At 36.7% G+C, this 24,038-nt stretch overlaps 1 protein-coding gene across 1 annotated transcript; it reads right to left on the bottom strand.

The window, feature by feature from the left end:
* Positions 1-480: 480 nt before the first annotated feature.
* On the bottom strand, positions 481-23,458 carry LOC137948037 (probable polyribonucleotide nucleotidyltransferase 1, chloroplastic). Its single transcript, XM_068793953.1, is given in 26 exon segments — positions 481-739; positions 1,212-1,693; positions 2,845-2,886; positions 3,582-3,635; positions 3,895-3,958; positions 4,035-4,129; positions 4,215-4,322; positions 4,443-4,516; positions 4,784-4,856; positions 5,032-5,079; positions 5,168-5,296; positions 5,298-5,352; positions 6,055-6,233; positions 8,261-8,353; positions 8,486-8,599; positions 10,290-10,364; positions 10,963-11,229; positions 11,566-11,679; positions 14,810-14,866; positions 17,139-17,295; positions 17,411-17,475; positions 20,839-20,922; positions 22,048-22,090; positions 22,176-22,282; positions 22,758-22,826; positions 23,150-23,458. Coding segments are annotated over 25 exon segments (2,814 nt in total). The 5' UTR covers positions 23,420-23,458; the 3' UTR covers positions 481-739; positions 1,212-1,315.
* Between the last annotated feature and the right edge of the window lie 580 nt (positions 23,459-24,038).

Below are 24,038 nucleotides of genomic sequence, written 5' to 3'. Positions count from 1 at the left end.
ATGCGGTTCGCATGCTCGAATTGATTGACAACCGTTGCATGTCATTACAGGAGCACATTCGTACTTTCACGTAGAATGGCTCCCAAAGTAATTACCAGAAAACAAGAAGGGGTTACCTGTATCTTCGCCACCCCCGTCGCCCCTTTTTTAATTGGACGGGGTTGACCGGCCCCTGCCACCAGCTGCGCATATGAACGTTGCGCTTGTTCTGGTGCGTATTAAAAAGGTATATTAAAGCAAGGGGGAGGGGTAAAAAGGTAAAAAGGTCCGGAGATACTTTTCCCATTCATTTGGTACGATTTTAATGGCAGTATTAATAATTGGTTTCCTTATAGTGGGTGTTTAGTCCGTGCAGTGCACCACCCACACGTGCCTCTCCCTTACCGTTGAGAACAAAATTTCTCTCTCCTCCGATTATTTTTTCGAGATATTCTGATTCTTTTTGTTTACCCTGTTACTTGCCAGGTAAATGGGTAATTAAACAAAACATAATATAAATAATTAAATATAAATATTATCACATGTTTGTAATAACTAAAGATACTAACACATCCCTAGCTTCTCCAATGGAAAGGAGGCAAAATCCATCGCAATCGTTATCCAGTCATCCCTGCAGCAAGTCACAATTAGAGGAAAGGGAATTCTTGGTGCCAAATATACCTTTCATGTATCAGTGGATCTGGACGCCATGAATGGGAAGTAGATGCAGTAAAAGATCAACGAAGACCACGTATATATCCTGCAGTACGGGGATTATCTGTTAGATGTTTCGATATCTCGAGTAAAACAAATGGAGTAATTTGCGGGATGAGAAGTTATAAGCAGATGCTAATTTGAATTTGGATTATTTGGAAGATGATGTCAGTGAGCATTTGCATTGCTTATGAGAATGGCAGGTTAAACCATGCAATCCAGATTAGATACTAAAAAAACAACACAACCTAAGTAAATGACCCTGAAAATCCATTGCAGTGTGTTTCCATGGTACTGCTGAACCAGTAAAATTTAGCTCTATCTTTAGAAAACTACACAGAAATGGCAAAGTAATATTTGAGCCGACATCTTCACAAAGGTGGTTCTCCAGGATAACAGCAGTATTCGAGTACATTTCAATGGCAATGAGATTTGGTACCACGGTACATCTAAAGAGAAACGAGTCACCTTCAGGTAATTGCACAAGCGAAAGTATTTCATGGTTCAGTGTCTCATACCTGATTCATCAATATGCATCATAAGTATCTTCAACTGGTCTTCCATCACGGACGCAGGAGATGCGTTAACTTTTTAACCATATACTGCTTGGTGAAACTTGCCGTCACCCAATCTTAGCCTCTCCATTTACTAAACTATCGGCTTGTGTAGAAGTAACTTCTCCAACTTCTTTACTAGTACTCTTCTTCTGCCTCTCTTTGTTACTATAAGTCCCATTTCTTGCAGAGGTAACCATTCTCTTAGTGACTTTTTCCTTGGAAAGAGTTTTGCTAGAGATACTATCTGGTGCAGGATTTGTTTCCTTTGCAGTTACTGTGACTTTCATTACATTTTCAGTCGTAACCTTATTAGAGGTGCTCTGGGGGGGTATATTTTCCTTTGAAGGCTCGCTTACTTGCTGCTTGCCACCTGTTTTCTCCTGGGGACTTGCATCAGGAAGTAGTGCCCTGTGGCTCAAGCGCAGTTGGCCTTTTTCATTTATCTGCATAATACGTCTGAGAAGTCATAGTTTTGAAGTAATGCCAATACTATAACCAAACCATCCAAATTAACAAGTCTACAAATACATGGCAAACTAGATTAGTTTTTTGCATCTAAAGAAAGTAAAGTTGGAATGCCTGGACAATAACACCATTGAACAAATGTCAAATACCAAATTTAACCTTAGATTTTTATTAAGCTGACAAAGGGTTTCTAAGAGAGATAATTTCTTTTACATGATAAAACCCTGTACCCTATACCCCTTTATGTGATACAGTTCTACATTTTTCTGATCGGAAAATTGCTACATGCCCTAAAAATATCACATAGATACTTACATAAACTGGGTTTCAAATTAATGACAACAGTAACTTCAAATATCACAATCCCCCCCATAAAAAAAAAAAAAGCAAACCTACATAACCCCACCTTTAGATTCTGTAAGTTAACTCTCACCGATAGACTGAAAAAGATTAAAGAATACTTATAACAATATGATATTATGGTTTACAAGGTTATACTTCATATAACTAACGAAGCTCACACATTAACATGGGCTCCATCAGGAATCCAATTATAAGAATAGTCACAGTTACTCTAATGTAGGTTATTTGGTGGGTCTCATATAGTGAGAGCCACAGTTAATGAATGATAGATGACGTCAGAATCTGTTATCATCTTTATTATAGTGCTTTGGTCTGTTTAATCTCAAATTCTTTCTTAAGAAGACAAAGGTATGACACATTTGAAGATCACAATAGTCAAAGGAAATAACTAAATACAGTGTTAATATAAAGTCATTCTACATTTTAAGGAGGCTTTTCTCTATGAGAGGTAATTCTTATAATTTGCACAAAAAGATTTTCAGTTGATCCAAAACATAACATACTGAGCATTATCTGTTGCAGATGAATAAAAATTAGTCCAGAAAGAAGCAGAGAATGTTGGCAGTCTGATTTCTAATATGTAAACCTTTCAATGTCGATTTAAATAGAAAGCTGCTAAGAAATATTCAGATCATTTTCATCCACAAAGCATTACACTTGGCATGATGGCTTCTTGGGAGGCTTCTGGTGTGAGGTCGTAAGGAATTTAACATTCAAAATAATTAAAAAAATTTGTGCAAGCAAAACTAAAGAAGAATTTACTAACCTCAATGAGTTTGAGATCTAAGTGGTCTCCAACTTTAACCACCTACATATGGATTAAGAGTAGGAAGATATTACAGATGACTTTTGACCAACCTTAGACACTCAAGTAATACTTGTGCAACAACGAAGCAAAATCAACCTTAGAAATATAAGTTAAACTCAGAGTGCACTTCACTAATTCTTCCTGTGTTTTTGTATGCATGTTTCTATGTGCTTGTCACATGTGTTAGCAAATGCTATAAACACATGCATACATGTGCATATGTGCTTGTGTATCTGCTTATATGTATTGACACACAAACATTTGTACATCGTGCATACATGCATGTATACACTTGTACATTAATCCACATTTGTAAATATATAAGTTTGTCGCAAAACAAAGCTGATTGAGCAAGGCCAGACTAAGTCAAGCCAGAATTTAAGTCCTAGTAGTTAATCCCCTGATTTATAATTTTTCTTCCAAGGATAAAACTTGCTTGTTGAAATTGCAAATGTCACTATACTAACTAGTTATTTGAATGAAGTGTTGACATCTGGAAGGATGCTAGTTTTTCTCTCATATTATTTTATTTCCAAATACTTTTTATCTACAGTTCTCCGCTGTGACATTCACCCAATAAAATGCTAATATTATATCTCAAAAAAAAAAAAAAAAAACTTGTTGCAATTCTTTTTTCTCTTCTCCCTTCATTGCGAAGGACAAGGATAGCTGAGCAAGTTAAAACATATGCTTACATCTTCTGCTTTAGCCAGCCAATTTGAACTTAGCTCACTAATATGGCAGAGACCCTGAGAAGATAAAAACTGTGTCAGGAATTTTAAGAAATTTGCTCTCTGAGAGAGAGAGAGAGAGAACATTTGCATATCTTGGAGTACATCCAAAGCAGGGATGTACAAACAAGCGTACTTAATGTGTAATCCACATATGGTTTTCTCCCTACCTTAACTAGCTGTGGGATTAGTATTGAGGCAGTATTACTATTTTTCCGCAAATAAGCAACTTCTTGTTTGTTATTATCATTAAGAAATTGAGAATTGAAAAAGCTACCTCACGTCCACGAGCAATCTCAACAAAAACTCCATAGGGAGCAATTGATTTGATTTCACAGTTCCTATTCATAGAATACCACAGAATCAGATAATTTACAAAGCAGCTCTGGTAATGTTATCACAACATTAATATCAAACCTGTACACATCGCCAACAGTTGGGACCATAGTCAGATTGGAAATTATAGCTTTAGACTTCTCCAAGCTTGTTAAGTCCTTCGCAGTAATTTTAATCTGCCAATATAAAATCCGCAAGAAGTTGTAATAATGACCATGACCAAAGTGTATAACAGCAGTAGTTGCTAAAACAAGTCCTTACAATGCCATCATCTTGAGTATCTATTGCATCTACTCCAGTTTCCTCAATAATACTTTTGACTTTCTTTCCTCCAGTGCCAATCACCAGGTTTATTTTCTCTGGTCTAACCTGCTTAGCCAAATGGCATAAAGCACAGTAACACAAGAAGAAGATTTTCAACGTAAAAAAATGACAACCTCCTATCTAAAAAATAACATTGCGAAGAAAAAGGATTTTTCAAATCCAAACCTTCATAACATGAATCAAAGGAGCATATTTGGAGAGCTTCCTTGATGGAGGAGGTGAACAATTCGACATCTCAGCTGAGGTTAAAATGTTAAGTTAAACACCTCAAGACACATCCACTGTCTACAAGATGAAACATGTAAAGGAAAAACCACTCTGGAGCAAAACAAGCCCTGGTCCGGTTATTCCCAAAATCTTCATCACTTTATGATTATCGTGTTTTAAAATTAAACAGTGAATATATTTCATCTTGTGTTCCTAATTACTAATTCATTTCAATGATCATCAAGATGTTCAAGATTAATTTATCATGCTGAATAATGTTGTGGAAATGCTAAACATACCAAGTATGTGCTTTCGGCCATCTCTAGCTTGTAGAAGTGCTTGTTTCATAACATGTAAGGTGATTCCTCCAACCTATTGCAAGTAGGTAGATATCAGCAACAAACGTAAAGAAATCAAACTACATAACAAACAAGAGACCCAAACTTACAGGAAAAATAACTAAAACAAAAATGACACCTATACTTAATTATCTCTGACTTTAACCAGACTCTAGTATCTAAAAGATAGGCAGAGTACGTTTCCAGACCTTTATATCCATCTGAAAAGCAGTTACACCACTTTCATCTCCAGCAACCTGCAATTGAAAATACCAGTTTTGGGACAACTAACAGTAAACTTTTCATAGAGCTAAAAAGTCCAAAAGAAATTTCTGACAGTCAAACCTTAAAATCCATATCTCCAGAAGCATCTTCTGACCCAGTAATGTCAGAAAGAATAAGTGGGGTTCCATCTCCACCAAATTCTTGTGTGTCCAGGACCATCCCCATTGCAATCCCAGCAATAGAACCTTTTTATGGGAACACCAGCATCAAGCAGGGCCAAACAACCTCCACAAACAGATGCCATACTGCAAATCAAGTAATTAATACTGTTAAGGAATAGTCCCACATGGATTAATGAGTACAAAAATCTTGAGTTTATTAGTTAGGAAAGAAGTTTCCTTAGTTGGCTAGTCATTTTGGGATAGGTCTTGGACCTAATTTAACATGGTATCAGAGCAAGGACTCATATGTGGGCCTATACCTAAACTATCTACTTGTAGAGCCACAAAAGAGGGCCTACACCTAAACTATCTACTTGTAGAACCACAAAAAGAGGGCCTACATTGAAACTATAAACCTGTAGAGCTACAAAAAGAGGGCCTACACCTAAAACTATCCACTTGTAGAGTCACAAAAGAGGGCCTACCCGTGAGGAGGAGTATTAAAAAATAGTTCCACATAGATTAATGAGTACAAAAATCTTGAGTTTATTAGTTAGGAAAGAGGTTTCCTAAGTTGGCTAGTCATTTTGGGATAGGCCTTGGACCCAATTTAACAAATACTTCAGAAGCTAAAAGGCTAATAATAAAGATGGTTCATCAGATGTGTTAGAGAAAGCAGACAACAAAGAATACCATCTGGAAAATTGGCACAACTTTGAGCCACATCTAATTTCTTGTCTTTGTTAGAATGAGTATCTCATATACTAATTTTTCACTGTTTTTGCATAAAAATCATACAGAATGTACCTTGTTTAATATCTCCAAAAACCACATGACTGAAATTACCTTGAGGACCCATTGCTTTCTGTAATTGTACTCTCAACACGTATAGTGTAAGGAAAATCCTCTTGAGAAGGCAAAATAGGTTCAAGTGCTCTTTCAGCAAGCATTCCATGACCAATTTCTCTTCTACTAGGTGCTCCTACACGTCTAACTTCTCCAACACAAGAAGGTGGAAAGGAGTACTGAAGAAAAAAAAATGAAATTACTCAAATCCATACATTATTTTAAAATGAGCATCAAGTACAAAAGGAGCCCATATGAAACATCAAATATATCTGCAATTCAAATTTAACCGCACTAGATTCCACCATAGTAATGGTTTTTACAAACTTACCACTTAAGAGTAGTATGGGGGATGATGGATGGTCCTTGAGGAGAGGGATGGGTGATCTCCACCTGGCCCATTTTTTTCGAATTCTTTATACCTATAACAATATGTTTCATATTTGTGCAGAGTTCAAAACCCTAGTTGATGGAATTTGATATGCTTTTGATCTTGGTTCTGATAGCTTGTAGTTAGACGTTAGTTGCTTCCACTTTTCATTTCATTATTTCTTTTTTGTTGAAATGTTCATTTCATTTTTTCTTTATATGGTGAATACTAAATTTATTAGACATAAACAAAACACCCACTAAGAAAGATGGAGAAGACAGGCCAAGCCTCAGATAATAGAAGCAGCGATTTGCCCATAATGAAATGTACAGGAAACTCTTTGCCTATTGAATCAGCAATAGAATTGGCTTCTCTAAAAATGTGATTCCAAGAAACCATCAAAGAGAAAAATGCCCCTGCCTTAAGAGGGATGAGAGTTTCCTTTCATCCAACTGATCACAATTGATGTGTCTCCTGCAGAAACAAAGGGGCCAGAAAATAGCTGGGCAAATATACTGCAGAAATGGGCTCTATTCTCAGTACCTTCATCTTGTTAAAAAGGAAAACAAGAGCATTACTATCATCTGGTAGTACTTGTAGTATAGCTTTTGGTTCCAATAAAATAACACCTTCAAAGGTACAAGATTTAACATATTTATAGAGAAGGTAGTCAGGTTGCAGATGCCCTTGAAAGTTTGCTTGTCTCAGTGGCAGGAACACTAACTTTTTACAGAACTAACTGCTCTCTCCTATTATGCTGTATTGATGACAAGTCACACTGATTCCTTTAGCTTGAGGTAATACCTAGACAATTTTTATTTTTTTTTCGTTTTTTCTTACTGACGGGTACAGGTGTGCTTGGATGCTCCTTCCATATGTCGGTTGCTTCACAAGAAGGTTTTAAGCCAAAGGTAATCAAATTGCACATTGATTAGTGACCATGACTTCCAACTTGGTAAGAAAGAACCAACATTTACAGACATGATGGGGACAGGAATGAAAATACTGTGAAAAACTAGACAAGACAAAATTAGAAATTGAACTGTTAGAGGACACTTAGTAGTAGGATAAATAGATGAGAAACAACACTTAAAAGTTGACATGGTTCAGGCATGTTCAGAATGCTAACAGGGCACCAGAGAAGGCTGTCCTGCTGTTACCGGTTGAGGGAAAATATAAGAAGGCTGAAAAATACGTGGATGAAAGTAGAAAGGAAATACTTTAAAGGCAGCTAACTTGACAACAGTGTTAGTGGGATACAGCAGAACAGAGTCAAAGGAGGAGCCTACATGTGGCTTATCCAAATAGAGTTAGGCTAAAGCTACAATTATGATGATCTACAATAAAGAGCAATTTGAGATGGTAAGTTCAATATCTGTTCTAATCAGCTAACAACACTTGGAAGACCGATGAAAACAAAGGCATAGAGAAGAAAAATTACTGATGTTGCCTCAGTAGGAAGTGTGGATAAGAAGTAAAGAAAGAAGCATAAGAAAGCATAGCTAATATAAGACAGGAGAAGAGAAACTTAAGTGCTTTACTTCAAATGTTAAAGAAACTTCAACTTTTACTAGACTATTTTTTATACAGTTTTATTACCTAATATTATAAAATAAAAATCTTAACATACACACAAAACTTGCATTTACACACCTTAGAACCTTTCTTTAGTTTCTTTTCGAGGATCCCCTTAAACCCTGTTCATAACCAAGTACTATTGAGTCTCCAAAACATTCAATCCCATTTCCAAAGAGTCAATTGTTTATAAAACATCATACTGTCAGCACATCTGATTGTGTAGAAAAACATGCTTTTAGTCACGGTTTAGAAATAGACCTGAAGATAAAAGCTCTTCAATTCATCTTCATCCACAAGGTTATCTATTCTTTGTGCCATTGTTTTATCTCCAAGAGTAACCACTGCAAGAGACTAAAACCAAAGACTTTGTTCATCACCAAATGATGCATCAGTTGCTAACATGCATGCTATTCAATAACTATAACACTAGAAACAGTAACTGGAATGCTGATGACAACGATAGTAACTACAAACTCACCATACCCGAGTTTCCCCACGTGTAAAAAGGGCACTTCCATGAGCTCTTGGAAGTAGTCCACATCTTGCATTGATAAAACGTACATTGGATGAGCTCCTTCCGTCACTTCTTTTTCCACCCTGTGATAGGCATGGGAATTGAGACATCTTCTAATTCTTATCATCAAATAAAGAATTTCTAACCATCAGGATTTTTTACTTAAATAAATTATTAAATACATTGAAAAAGAGCAGACCAAAGGGGAAAATTTTGAAAATACTAAAGAACTTGATTCAACTAGACAAAAGATTTCACAAACATAGGTATTTCTTCCTGTTTTCTGTTTTTGAACTTGCAAAGTTTTATTAATTTATTATAAATTTAAGATCACAAACAGCAGGAAATGAAATCATCCCTAAAGGGGGATGGAATCCCCAAATACTAGGCAGGGGTGGGAGATCCCATTTTTAGCCAGGTTATTAGTGATGCTATTAGCAGTTCCCAAGGGATATCCTTTTTTTTTTTTTTTTTTTTTTTGGAGAAAGCGATATCTTTTCTTCCTTCTGTTGCCGAAGAGCATTCAGAGGCTCAACTTAAGTTATCGTTTCAACATGGTCCTCTCTCTGCTTGGCCTCCCTACAGTAATGGGCTTATAATGTGCCAGTAAAAGCAAAATTTTGACAATAAGTTACAGAGGACAGTTCCAATCATTTTGATTTAAAAACATGTTGGATTGCACCCTCTCGGACTCTTTTAGAGCCCCATTCAACATTTCACTGCCTTCATCAGGGATGACTCTAATAATTACAGTCACTCAGTGGTTTCTTTTAAGAGGATCAGCAAGACGTTAAAAGCAGAGAATAATTACTAAGGTACCTATCTCATTCTCTTTTGGGCCTCATCCACAAAAATATTCAGTGACTGCAAAGGGAACCTTTCTTTTGAATAGCATTGCAAAGGAAACTAAGTAAAAGAGAAACTATGGTTCATTTCACTGCCTTCATCAGGGGCAGTTATCATCTTGCTCTTCAATGCTGGAATTCCTGCTTCCAGGACCAATGGAGCTCAGTTTCTGATTTGCCTTCTGCAAAGCAGGCACAAGAGGTTTTAGCAGTTCAATCAAAGACTTCCAGATGCACCATTGAGCCCTACTACCCTCTAGAAGTAGATTATGTGGCAGGGACTCCCCAGGAGAGCTGGATTCAATTATTCATTAGACACTCTCTACTATCAAAGAGTAGAGGAATTGATGCATGCCATTGATTGATTGTCGAGCACTCCTGTATCAGGAGGCCAGTGAACATAATGGAGCAAATAAAATATCTCTGTACCCCCATATATGCTAGCTGTAAATCATGAAAAAAAAGAAGCAAATTCTCAAGTGTTACTCATCTTAAGCTCGAAAGTTAAAGGCTAAGTCAATACAGATGACCTTAAGTCAGGAGCATTTTTGTCACTATACTGCAATTTACTTAAGTGATTAAATAAAGCAGGTTAGGGGGTAACTATTTTCTTGATGTATTTTGTGCCCTACATATAGAAAACACATACATATATACATACATATATTTGAGAGAGAAAGAGAGAGAGAGAGAGAGAGAGAGAGAGAGAGAGAGAGAGAGAGAATTGTGGCCTTAGTTACTTGGATCCAGGAATTGAAGAATTGTGGCCTTAGTTTTAATCTTTTGTTCTTTTAAGATTAATTTGTGTTAAACATTTACATTGAAATTTGTGGCCTTCAAGTCAAAGAAAAGAAGTATGCCTGAAATAGAAGAAACAATTGGTCAATTTATTTTTCAAGCCTACCAACAACAAAGATGAAATTTATACCTCAACAATCCTTTTCCTCAAAAATTTGGATGTGACTTCCTTGAAAACCAGCTTCACATCTACCTCGGAAAATAACTGCATTAAGATATAATTAATATTCAATTTAACTTCACAAACATAATTTTTTTCTTTTTTTGTGAAGACAATGAAGATGAGCAATTTTATTAAGAGAAGAATGCCCCAAGGACAAAAGAAATACAATTAAAATATCAACATATAAACAGAAAATAAATCATAATGGCCTTTTTTCTTTTCAATAAATAGCTAAAGATAATAAAATTCATTTCTCACTTTCTGGGTATATTAATACAAACAACAAAAAAAAAAAATTATGTTAAAAGGTGCAAACAAATTGATTCATCAAACTAGAGTATGGAGACTAAACATGTGATGAGGGAAAGAGTAAGCTAAGCTAACTAAATTGTAGCTTGAAAAGTCTCTATATTGTAGTTATTGTATCATCATAGCAGTTGATAAGAAAGTCGTTGAAGTATTTTAGTTAGGTTTAGGCATCAGCTACATGAATCCCCCTCTATTCTGTTCTATTAATTGAAAAAAAATTCTGAAAATGCAAAGCATCAAATGTTAATTTCAATGAACACTATAATAAGTGTGGAAGCAATAGTTATCACAAACATTAAGGAGAACCTGTACTCCAGCTGAACCAGCATACCAGTGGGGTAGACTTGCATGATACTGGCTTTATGTGTACATCACCTTCATCTACTTCACCATCCACAACCACTACCTCATCATCATCTTCCTCCTCACATATATCTTGTGCCAAGTCCGTTGGGTTTACAAAAGGTTCATCTGTTGTGATGTATCCAATTTCAGAAAGAATAGTCAAAACTTTCTCTTCCAGTGCAGAGAGAGCCTTTCTTCTAGGTATTTTCTTCCTTATCTGTAATACCTTCACCAATTCATTACCAGCAATTTCCTGTGTGAACAGATTTAAGAATCTATTACTATCATCTGTCTGACGATCGAAGATATGTTCACTGCAACTTATACATGAAATACAAGTAAAACAGAAACCACAACCTTCACATACCAAGTAACCTATTTAAATGTACCTCATACAAACAACAACACCATAAACAATACTAATAATAGTAATAACAACAATAATAGTAGTAGTAGTAGTGGGTATTAGGAAATTCTTGTATAATATCTAGATTGAAAATGTGACAGTAGTGATGATAAATTTTAGGTGAATTTATCATGTAAAGTTGAGAAATTGTCTTTTCACAAAAAGGCATGACTCAAACCATACTTCAACATGCTTATAGAGCTCAGGAGGAGGTAATTTGATAGCACCGAGCATTTTTGGCTTTCCACACTTCTTGACCAAGGCCTCAACTTCACTGCAAATTGCTCGAACAGCCGCCTGGAATTGGAATGGGGGAGAGAATGAATTTAAATTAAATACAATCTGGCTGTTCACAACATAAAGAGAAGGGGAACGAGTGTTATACATAACCTTTACAGAAAAGAACAATAATAATTAATTCCACACAATTGAGCTATTTTTTAACAAGAGGAGAAAGATATAATAACTTAATTTAAATAAATTAAATTAAAATTAAATATTTCTTATTCATATAGTCATCATTTCAAAATACAATATCCAGTTAATAAAATAACACTACTCTGCCAAAAAGTGCAGTATATCATTTGAATTTGTTAATAAGTACAGTGTTGAAATACAAGTCTAGAGGTTTGGTCATTTGCTATGATAGTATTTCCCTCATAAGATACTAGTAAGTTGATCTTCATGTTAGAGTTTTACATTTCAATTTTTATTTTATTCTGAGTTGTATTTAGGGAGTTGTAAGGATTTACGTGCAGAGGGGCATATTGTAATTTGATGTTATTTTTTACTTAGTCATCATATAATACAGAGAGAGGTCGATTTCCAGCCCCCAATGAGTGCTCTGTTTTTGGCACTCATCTCCATCTCTTTCGTGCACTTCTCTCTTCTCCTTTCACTCCTTTTTCTCTTTCATATTATTACTTTTTACATATAGACAGGTGAGTGACAGTTTCAAGTGAACTATTTCGAACAACTCCTGCCAAAAAAGGCACATATGCTGCAGAATCAATCTGCTGCAACGATGGTACAAAGTTAAGGACCAATTTTCTAGCAAGAGAGGACAAGAAAATCGCACTGCAATTTTCAACTCTTCCTGGAACAAATTAAATATAAATAGAACATTGTCTAGAATCACTAGATCTTAGAATACAAACATAATGCAGGCCATGAAAGATGAAGGCTCCCTTGGCATCAGCTGCACTAAAGCAGCACTCAGAACCATATTCGAAAAGCTCAAGCCACCTTGTCCGTCCCACTTACCTCGAAGGCAATTTTGAGGCGGTGAACAGAAGGCACAAGCTATGTCCTTGTCACAAATGAGCTCTTTTAAGGAAGTCCAGGACACAAAATCCCTTCTTGGATACTTGCACTTAGATCAGCAAACACCAACCTGATCCAACAAAGGTCTTGTTATTGGCGGCAATGTTCCTGTCCACTGTACTTGTGTTTTTCTCTTTTTTGCCACACCCTATAGTGACTTGGGAACCTCCTCCAATTGGTTGTCTGAAACTAAATTCTGATTGAAAGTCCCTTGGCAATCCTGGTCTTACAGGATAGGTAGTGTCCTAATGATCATACAAGTGTAGTTAAGTATGTTTTTTCAGGCCTCATCAGTTGCCAGGAGTCATTTGTGGCGGTGAAAATGGTGGTTCTTACAGGAATTAAGATCTAGTCTTGTCATTTTAACAGCCCCATGGTAGTACATGGAGACTAATTCTGTCATAAGGTAGTTTAGGGATGCCCAGGGCGGGCGGGTGCGGGAGGAGTTTTCAGAAACCATAGACGAGAGACCGTTATATCCTATGAGGGGCTGGTTGGTATTGTTGACTCCAACACGCCTGAAGTGACTGCCCTTCTCCATGGATTAAAAAATTTCAAGGACCGTTTTCATGGAAAGTTGCTCATTGAAGAGGATTCCAGAGTTGTTATTAGTTGATGCTCTAGCACAGCCTCCCCACGTGGCGGTCATTGGCCCACCATTTCTTTTATTTCAAACATTGTATCTATTATTTCATGTACTTGGAATCATATTCCTCGGCTAATAGATTAGCTAAACTTGGAACATCCTTGCAATCTCTCATTGTATGGAACAGTTCCCCCTCCTTATAATTTTGCTCTTTGTAGCTTTTTAATATAACTCAACACTATTAAAAAAAAAAAAAAAGACGTAGTTATAGGGAACGCTCAACCACATAGGCAGCTTCTGAAATTTCTTGATGATATTCTTCATATTTTTAATTCTTTATAGATGTAGAGACACGCTCCTACAGAGGCTAATCATATTTCAAATGACTTATCTAAGTGAGGTGTTTCAAAGTCAGGTATTGTTGAAGGGGTATCTTTACCCCTTGGAGCATGAAGCTTTAGGGCTTTCCACTGTCCTTTCATTGTTGTAATGATATGTCAACTTTCCATCAGTTCGAAATAAAATTCATCTTTTGTTGTGTGGTGAGTGGTCCTTATTTACTAACATCAACAGAAACTATCCATGATTTACAAAAACAAAAACACAAAAAAAAAGATACCCTCTCAATTATCTGCCCCATATAGGTGAGTTTCCTTTCACCAGTTGTAAATAAAAAAAGGGACCTATCACAGTATAGCCTCCTCTTGCAGTTTCTTTTGCATCAATTAAACTTATTCAACAATCCAAAAGGATATATAATATGGTTCGAAGAAGCTCAACAACTACGTGGTGCATACAATTGCCATGCAACAACTAATTTAGGCTAATATCCCTGTTGAGTTGTTGAGTTCTTAACAGCTTAGCAATATTATGAAAGAAAATGTGCCAAAGTAAAAAACACCCAGAAACAATTTCAGCCAATGGTGCCCAAAACTTATGCAAATACCTAACCAGTACTCTTGTTTGAACAATTGATTTCTTAACTGCTTGTTCATATGATTGTTGGTAGGTCAAGAAGTCTGCCAATCTATAGTTGTACAAGTGTTCCATGTCTAGTCCGTTTTATTTATTGAGAAGAAACGTCTTAACTTTGGTTAGTCATTTTATGATGGACCAGCCTAACTTTTAACACAAGATCAGAGCCAACCCAAGCCTGTGTTTTCTCTTTATGGCCCTTGTGCTTATGTTTTCCATGTCTTCAACCAAGTTGTCAAACTTAGGCCTGGATACAATGTGAAGAGTTGGTGGGTAAAAAAGTCCACTAATCCATAGTTGGACATGTACGCCATGACTCAGGTTAGTAGTCCAAGAGTAAGAACTACTGTGTAGAAGACTCAAATTTGTTTGGGCTTGAAAAGACCCTACATTTATCAGCTAGGAAGATGTCTCCTAACTTCAACTACTCATTTTGAGAAGGAACTGGTCCAATTCTAACAATGATAAAAGAAATATTAAGTGAACTTCAATCAGAAGCACAATACCAGCAAATGGAGCAGCAAACTCTCAATAAAAGAATACCTGACCAATTTCCACGGCTTCCAGTAACTTCTCCTCTGTCAGAAAATTGCAGTAGCCCTTCAACACCAAGAGGTGACCAACATCAGCAAAATAACCCTGGGACAATGATTCTACAATGGACTTATTCATGACATCACTAGATCATATATTCATTCCTACTAAAATGTTTTTTATTAGAGTAACAAAGAACCTAGGATACCAGAACTGATGCCACCTTCACAGGAAAAAGACTCAAATGCCTCCATCACTATGTCAGATGTGACTCCATCCATGGTTGTAGTATCAAACCCTACCTCAAGTAAAAACCAGTCACTACGCCAAACAACAATTTGAATCTAAAACAAACTATTGTCAGGGAAAATGGCCCAAGAAAAACAGCTCATGTGCTGCAGGGAAACAGAGATTTACACACTATGAACCTCAAGTTCAGTACAGAAAGAGGAAGAAAGAAAGAGAGAGAAGGAGAGAGAGGAAGAGAGAGGAAGAGAGAGGAAGAGAGAGATATCACACATCCACTAGGAATGCACCTTTTCGGTGTCCGACAATATATTTTGTTCGCCCCCTTTCTGCAAATATTTTTTATCTCTGGGTAATGAGAAGTTTATTGCATTACTAAAAACAGGAACAAAAAAGAACTAAAAAAGAATGTCATAAGAGAGAGGAAAGAGAAGAAAAACTTCTACAACCACAAATAAAGGATATGATTCAGAGGCAGGCCGGACCACAAAATCCAGACAACACATATGGCAGCAAGTAGATGGTAAGGGAGATCATTGAGAAAGGGAACTCAGAAGTTCACATGAAAAGCAGTTTAGAAATGGCAGAGGCAAACAAAGAGGAAGTCGGAGTATAAAGCACAGTCAATCCTATGCAGGTAATTTAAACCTGAGGACTCCTAGTAAAGTCAATTTTGATTCGATTGTAAACCACCTAAAAGACAATTTTTAAGTAAAACAAAAAAAGGAAAAAAATATTCCAATAACACTGTTATTTTCCACTTTCAGCCAAGAGAAATTAGCTGCACATTTTAGGAGTTTTGACAATCACCACCTTACTCATGCTTCAACCAGTATAAGAAATAACATAGAGAGGATCAAGGTAAGTAAAGATAACACAATTCTTGTAGAAAACTAAAGTGGCTAAGTGAATTCTTGTAGAAAACTAAAGGGGCTAAGTGAATTCTTGTAGAAAACTAAAGGGACTAAGTGAATTCTTGTAGAAAACTAAAGGGACTAATTGAGCATAAGCGAAGGGTAACATATGCTTTTTTTCCAGCCAATTCTTCCCCAGCATCAGTCACAATGTCTAGTTATATCCTTGATGGGTCTATCAAGGTGTCCACTGAGTAGCTAGTTTTAGTCACAGAGCAGGGATCTTTTTCAGGGATCTTGGTAGGTACCTGCTTAGGAAGGACCTATCTTTTACAATTAAGTGTAGGGAAGAAGTGAATTTGGAGGTTAGGCGGCTGGAAAAAAAGGGGTAAGGATAATTGTAGGGAAGAAGAGGCAGTAAGAAGAGGGAAAGGGAGAGGGTTGAGAATTTAGAAAATTAAAGAAGAGGGAAGAAGGAAAAGAAGAGAAGAACCTTTGGGTTAAGGAAGAGGAGAAGAGAAGAAGTGAAGAGAGAAGAAAAATAATTAGGATTAGGGGATGAGTGAGAAGAGAGAGGAAGAGTGGAGCACGGATTTTGGAGGAGAGGGAGAAAGAAAAACATAAATTTAAATCAGGCTTTAGGTATAATTTTGCCTACCCTAGCCTTTCTATTTATAGAATTTTATTACATGCAGAATAGAAACTCCTAATTCAACTATGACTTAAACAACAACTAGACTAGGACTCTAAAACTCTAAGACATTCTGATTTAAGAAATTATATCAAAAAGAAAACTAAGACTCCTAATTAGGATTCACTTTTTGACTTTGATATTTCAAATAAAAAAAAGGATCAAACTACCCCTAAAGAGGCGCCCCATGCTTCCTCCAAATTAGCACCTAATTTGCAATATTATTCCTATGCTACCCCTATTAAATACAAAAAATACCCTAGTGATCCCTTTATCTCCCCTTCTATGATAATATTGTGGATTATATCAGATCTCCAGCTGCATACATTTCAATATGAAATGATTCCTAATATAAAATAAACCATTCAATTTCTATCAGCAGGTACCAAGACTCTTGGGCTTGAAGTACAAGCTTTTAAATCTTCCTTGGTACTGATCAAGATTTACTAAATGCTCCACAAAATGGATAAGCAACCAAAGAAAGACGCATCCACTACAAAAAAAAAAATGCATTAAATTAAGAGTAAATAATAAATCAGGAAGGAACCTCTATCATCAGAATGGCAGAATCTGTCCCAGCAAGCAGCAAGTCCAACTCTGACTCTTGCATCTCCTTGGTAGTTGGATTGACAATAAACTTATTATTAACCAGTCCAATTCGAACACCCGCGATTGCTTTGGAGTTTGGCACTTCTGAAAGAGCTCTGCATAATTTATGTGGTCTCAAATTCCAAGATTTAGGTGAGATTCTTCATACATGGAGCTGGACAAGGTAAAAACCATACAAACTACAAGACCCCTCAATTTTAGTAAACTTACACTGCTATGCCAGCTGCTGTGACTGCCAAAGAATCAGGGGGATGCAAACCATCATAACTCAAAACCTAAGCAGCACAAAGTAATGAGAACACAAGAATGGAGAAGCATTTTTCAAGAACATTCCACTATTCTGAGGAAAACAGAATGTAATAATATTCAGAACTGAACTAGTTTTACACACTAGTGGGCAGAGATGTATACAACAAGCATCCAAGTAGCTTATTTATGCACATGATATTATCAGCCAAATTTCTGAAGCTTCAGTCCAATCTATGTTGTACAAAACGAAAAAAGAAGATGTGCACTCCTGGATACATTTCTGCATCAAAAGTAAACTGAGGTCCTTTACTCAGACAGCTCCATACATTATTGTGCCTCAAATATTTTTTTTTCCGAAAAATAAAATAATTACTCTTGTTCGAAGATATGAATATGTTGGAGTGTTATTGATGTAATTAGTTTATGTTTTTTTGTCTCTTCTTCACTCTTACTAGGGTGAAGGGTATAATAGTAATATTGGTACTTTTATCATTTATAAATAGAGCTTAAAGGGTTTGGACTGTCAAAGTCCTAGGCAAGAGTACTTCCCAGGAGGTCACCCATCCTAGAATTACTCTCGCCCAGGCTTGCTTAACTACGAAGTTCTGAGTTAGATACCTAGCCAATACAACCCGAAAAGACTAGCTGTTTAAGGTGCGGAAAGCCAAGTATCTAACTCAGAACACAAACTCTAACAAGAGTGGACGGAACCACTCTGACACCCACCCCGCCCATTCTGGAGCCGCTTCTCACGGGATACGAACGCGGGCCGTGGCGTGCCTAGCTCTGATACCATGTCAAAGTCCTAGGCAAGAGTACTTCCCAGGAGGTCACCCATCCTAGAATTACTCTCGCCCAAGCTCGCTTAACTACGAAGTTCTGAGTCAGATACCTAGCCAATACAACCCGAAAAGACTAACCGTTTAAGGTGCGGAAAGCCAAGTATCTAACTCAGAACACAAACTCTAACAAGAGTGGACGGAACCACTCTGACATGGACTACGTCCATTACCCTATTCTTCCTCCTCTTTTCTCCAAATTTGTCACTCTTCCTCTTCTCCCCTAAAACCTTCTCTCCACAACCCTTCTTCTTCTCATCCCTTAATCCTCTTCTACTATGATTATATATCATAAAATCCTAAGCTTCAACAACTCTTGTTAAGAAAAAAATAAAATCTAGCCATACATTTTAACAAATTTAAAGAAATACTTTTTTTTAACTAATAAAAGGTATTATCAGAGGAAAAAAAAGTACACAGCAGGGAAACGGTTGTACAATGAAAGGGAGAAAAAAGGCATGGTCATACCAAAAGCTCAAACTAAGAATACATAATATTATTCTATGGGAAGGGAGTATACCACAACAAGGAATAAGCAAGGCAATTAACACTTTGAGAGGTGTCCATAATGTAGATAGTCCTAGTTCAAGCATAAGTCAACAATCTCTCCACAAGAAGCAAGAGTCGGACTTGTTCCACAAGTTTATAGTTAGTGCATGTGTTCCACATATTAAGCTAATTGTTAGTGATTGAGGGTTGGTATGCGTGGGAGAATAGTCTCACATTGATTTGGACTAAAAGAGTTCCTATGATTATTAGTTGGGAAGAGGTCTCCTAACTTCGACTAGTCATTTTAGAATGGAATTGTACCAAATTTAGCATGATATCAAAGCCAACTCAAGCACATGTCTATGCTCTGTGTGTCTTTGTATTTGTTCTCTATGGCTTGAGTGTATATGCTCCTTCTATCTTGAGCCAGGTTGATGATTTAGGCCAAGATGTATGGAGTGTTGGAAGGTAAAAAGAGTCCACTAATTGATAGTTGCACCTTCATTCAACTACTTAGGCTAGTTGTTTGTGACTAAGAGTAGGAAAATAGTTCCACATTTAATTGGGCTAGAAGACATCATATATTTATTAGTAGGGAAGAGGCCTACTACCCTAGGCTAATTATTTCAGGATGCACCTAGACCCAATTTTAACAACAACTATTGTCAAAAACCTTTGTACAAAGAAGGGCTTAGTAGAGATATCAACCTAATCTCACCCCTTTTGAAGATGCAGCAATATTAATGAAATATTGGATGTTGTTGGACATTCTATTCCATTACTGTTAATTTGCTTTTCTTGGTGCTTTGTACCTGCTGAGTCAATTCTTTTCTGTTTTTTGCTGTATCTGTTTTTTTTTTTTCTTTTTTTCTTAACTGAATTTTCGCCTTCCATAAAAAAAAGATAAAAAAAAGACTGGAGAGAACTTTGACAGGTCACTCTATGTATTTTTTTCGTAGTTTTGGTTGGAATATGGATTGGATAATGTAGAGTTTGTAGATTAGGGTTTTTATTGGTAGCACCAGTGTAGCTGGTGGTTGTTGGAAGTGCTATGGCAGATCACTAACTGCTTCAAAGATGGCAACGTCATCAAATGCTCTCTAATAGAGAAAGAAAGTTTTAGGATAGGTTTAATCACAGGCCACCCTCGCTTGGCATGCCATTTGCTTATTAATACCTTTAGGATTCTATTTCAAAAAAAAAAAAAAAACTTTAGGATTCATGTACAACTGGGCCTTAAGTTGTACCCATTGCAGCCCATTTTACAATAGTCTCCCTCTTCTTTTGTCCTCTCCTGCCCATACATAAAGTCATTTAGCTACAACAACAGAAATAACAAACTCTATCATCGTACCCACCTAAAGATGAAGGTTGTCCCAAGGTTCAAAAATTACTAATTCTCAAGTATGCTGTTGACACAAACACACTACAACTCAAGTAACTCTTTGATCCTAACAACTTAATAATATTGTCTCATAAGACGATGTCACAGTTGAACAGAATCTTGCCCAAAATCGAATCTCTAAAATGTTTTACAGATAGATTTTGTCAAAAATGATATGCTTCCCTGAACATTACTATAGTGTACTGAAGAAGGCCGAAATCAAACGAAATACAATTGTGCAAACATGAGATTTTATCTACAAATACAGAACCATTCTGAAAAAAATCTAGAAATACAGACTTGTTTTCTCTTTCAGTGATGCTGAACTTACACAAGCTAATTAAAAAAAAAAAAAAAAGTTGCAGAAACAAATATGAATACACGAGAAAGACTAGCTACTGACACCCACCCCATGCTGCCAAAAATGTTGACTGAATCACCCAACAATAGGCTACACTCACCCACATCAAAAAGTTAATGTAGCTTAAACCTGAGAACATCAAAAGGTTTCTCTCAAGGCACTGTTATCCCTTCAAGGCAAGCATAAGGGCCTAGTAGAATTGTGCTACTGAAATATTGGACTACTATAACCAAATTGTAGCCAAAGATGTATGAAATGCTAACAAAAAATTAGTGCAACAATCTAGTGCTGAAAGTTTAAATAAAGTGCTCTATACCCAAGACAGAATTTGTGTTTCATGGTAGAAGCCCTTCAGCATTGTAGGACGCAAAGGCCGATCAATCAATCTGCAAATAAGAACCTACATGCAATAAATGCAGAGCATGTCTTAAACTTACTGAAATAGCATGTAGTAATTATTGTCTTGAAAATGCTGACAACTATGTGCTTTAACAATCTGCAAGAATAATAAATTTCTCCCATATTTTCACAAAAAAATAAGCTCCAAAATTAGTAATGATTCAATATTTGAGATGAAGACATGCCCCAACATTCATTGGAAATTTGAAAATGCCAAGAGTTAATAGGATTGTAACAATTGCATCACATAGAGACTGATAACATATACAATAGAAGGTGTCCAATTTAAAGTGTGCATCCTAAAATTTAGAATAAACGTAATAAGATGCAGAATAAGAGAAATTATTTGGAAGGAATTTTCAAAAAATTCAGAGAAATTATTAGAAGATCATGAAAATAGTTAAAGAGACATGCCTAATCAATACTTTCTCTAGAGATACAAAAGGTATCAGATATGTTAAAAGAAGCCAAATTCCATAAACAGCTGGTTTGGAAAAATCAACTTCGGAGTTACAGACCCTTAAAAAAGTTGTTGGTTAAGCTCAGATGATGTATCCAGGAGACTTGTCCTATTGACGAGAAGCATGCCATGCCAACAGGATTCAACTAATCCAATAGTTGATGGAAGACGGCTATATATCCATTTATTTGGCTGATATCATGTGCAATTTATTTGCATGTTTTGATATTTAATGGCTACGTGTTCAGAGGACCATAATGCAGAAGCAGACTAACTCTATAACACTAATCAGAAAGGAACTAGAACCGGAAAATTTAGGTTGGAAAAAAGTTCTTTTGGTGGAGTAACACGCCTGAGTTCCACAAAAAGTTTCCTGAAAAGAAAGTGTCTTGAAGGTGGTCCATGCACATTGACATTTTTTTAAGACAACTGCTTATTCTCTTGTTGTAAGGAATCTGCTCCCTCTTCCTTTGTAAATTTTTTCTTGTTAATATAAATACATCTTTTTCAAAAAGAATAATAATAAGACAACTACTTATCAGGGGAACATACAAGCACACCCAGAATAAAAAACTTAGAAAAGCAACATAAAACCATTTAGAATAACAAACTGCATGAATCTTGAAGAACAAAGCAGTTAGGTTAACAAACTGTAGATGCTCGTACCTCATTGTCTTTAGCTCTCCCTTCACGCTTGAAGAATCCACCACTGAGATGATGAAATTTTAAAATCAGATTGAAGAAAAAGAACTTTCATGATTGGCAAGATTAATTAAACTAACAACAAAACATACCTTGTCCGTCCAGCAGCTGAAAAACGCTCTTGATAATTTACTGAGAGAGGGAAAAAATCAGAAGGCTCACTTGGAAGATCAGCCAAACAAACAGATGTGTAGAGAATCTACCAAAACAACAGAAGAAGAGATTTACGAGTTGAAGAATAGATGCTTGGCCTCATAAATGAAATTTCAGCTTCATTTCTTCACTTGTAGCGAGATACTAGGATTAATAGCAGTAAATAAAATTTTCAGCGAGACATTTATTTTTAAAATAATCCTTGCAATAGAGTTTCTCAACGAACAACAATTTGCGTCCCTGCCTTCCTTCCTCACCTTCATCTCATATATTTGAAGGTTAAAAAAAAAAAAAAAAAAAAAAGAAGCCTTTCATCGCCAATTCATTGAACAATCAGGCATTCCACTGGCATAATTTTTAAATAATGTCAAAGTCTGACCTCCACGAGCTTCACTAAATACATATACACGCCACTGAAATTTACGATTGACGTGAGATTCAATACGCACTATGGTCTTATAGTTCAGCCATATCCAGTGAAGGGAGGTTTCTATGAAGTTATAAGATGTTTCAAGACTTACAGTTTCTCCTTCTGTTACAGTAACAGCACCACTAGCTTGTCTTCCGATATGACCCGTCTCAACCAAAATCTGCAATCGTGAATTACGGGATGTAAATCATTAACGAGGAGTAAGGCAAAGTAGTCATTGAGCAAAGAATCATCACCAATTCATCATAAAAAAACCGAAATCATGCGACAAAGTAGCCATATTCAGTTTTACACTCATCCATAGTTGGATAACGACAAGCTTAGTCTCAGTATTCCATTTGCCTACAACGTCGAGCACTTGCTAAAATTCAAGTTCGAAAAAAGTTCACTGAGAAGATTGCAATCATACATCTCGAATGACAACTCTAACCGCTTACGAACCGAAAGAACTATCGGAATTCAGACAGAAAAGGCAAAACGCACATGTCTGTCACCAACAGGAATCTTAACGGAATACGGTTCCTGTAATCCGTCCAAAGTGCTCCTCGTTTCCGCTTCTTTAGACTCCACCGAACCTCTTACGCCAAACTTCCTCCTCCACATGCAAGGAAAGGCAGAAAACGAAGGAAAAGAAGGCCGCCGAGAAAACCGAGACACGACGCTGAAGGAGAAGAAGAGGCTTCCAGAGCGGAGCTGACGAAGAGGTAAGGGAGCGGAAGAAGATCCGCCATGAAAGCGAGGGTTCGCAAGCATTTTTCAGTTATACAGAGTGAAGCCGAAAGCAAGCTCTGGGACTTTATCCGTTCTTCCTCGTATTAACTGCGGACAAGAGAATTTGAGACAACAAAAAGCGCGGCGATTAAGATGGGAAGTGCAGATTATGTGAAGTTTGACGCCAACGAAGCATTACTTCATCATTGCCGTCCATTCATTTCGATTAAGATCTGAGCCGTTCTTTGAAAGCTGGTGGCATTATAAATAAGAGATGAAAAGAATCACGAGTTAAAAGGATGGCCGAGCGACCTTTCGGCTGTTCCTATAGAAAATATGAGGGGGGTGGGCAGAGTCGACTCTCCGCTGCTTTCAGCATTTTTTTTGTCCAAACATGGATTCATTCATAAGCATGGAGAAAGAGCACTGTGGTTCAAATTGCTCGTAATGGCCCAACATTTTCAATAAAATTTGTTTCCTGACGCGCCATGGTCCTTGAGAAGGTAAATAGTCGAAAATATACAATGCGAAAGATTGATTCAAATTTATATGCATTTGGCTATACAAGCGTTTACTGCCATCATCCCTCCTGCCGCTGCGGCTCTCAGCTTTCATGTAGTTCTCCTGGTCTAAGCACTTCTAAAATTGGGCTTATCCAAGG

Source organism: Aristolochia californica, unplaced genomic scaffold, assembly GCF_029961685.1.
Source record: "Aristolochia californica isolate CCGP_79_NKW_82.1479 unplaced genomic scaffold, dmAriCali1.0.hap1 SCAF_13, whole genome shotgun sequence".
Lineage (NCBI taxonomy): Eukaryota > Viridiplantae > Streptophyta > Magnoliopsida > Piperales > Aristolochiaceae > Aristolochia > Aristolochia californica.
The sequence above is the reverse complement of the archived record's forward strand: the minus strand, read 5'-3'. Positions and strand labels throughout refer to the sequence as shown.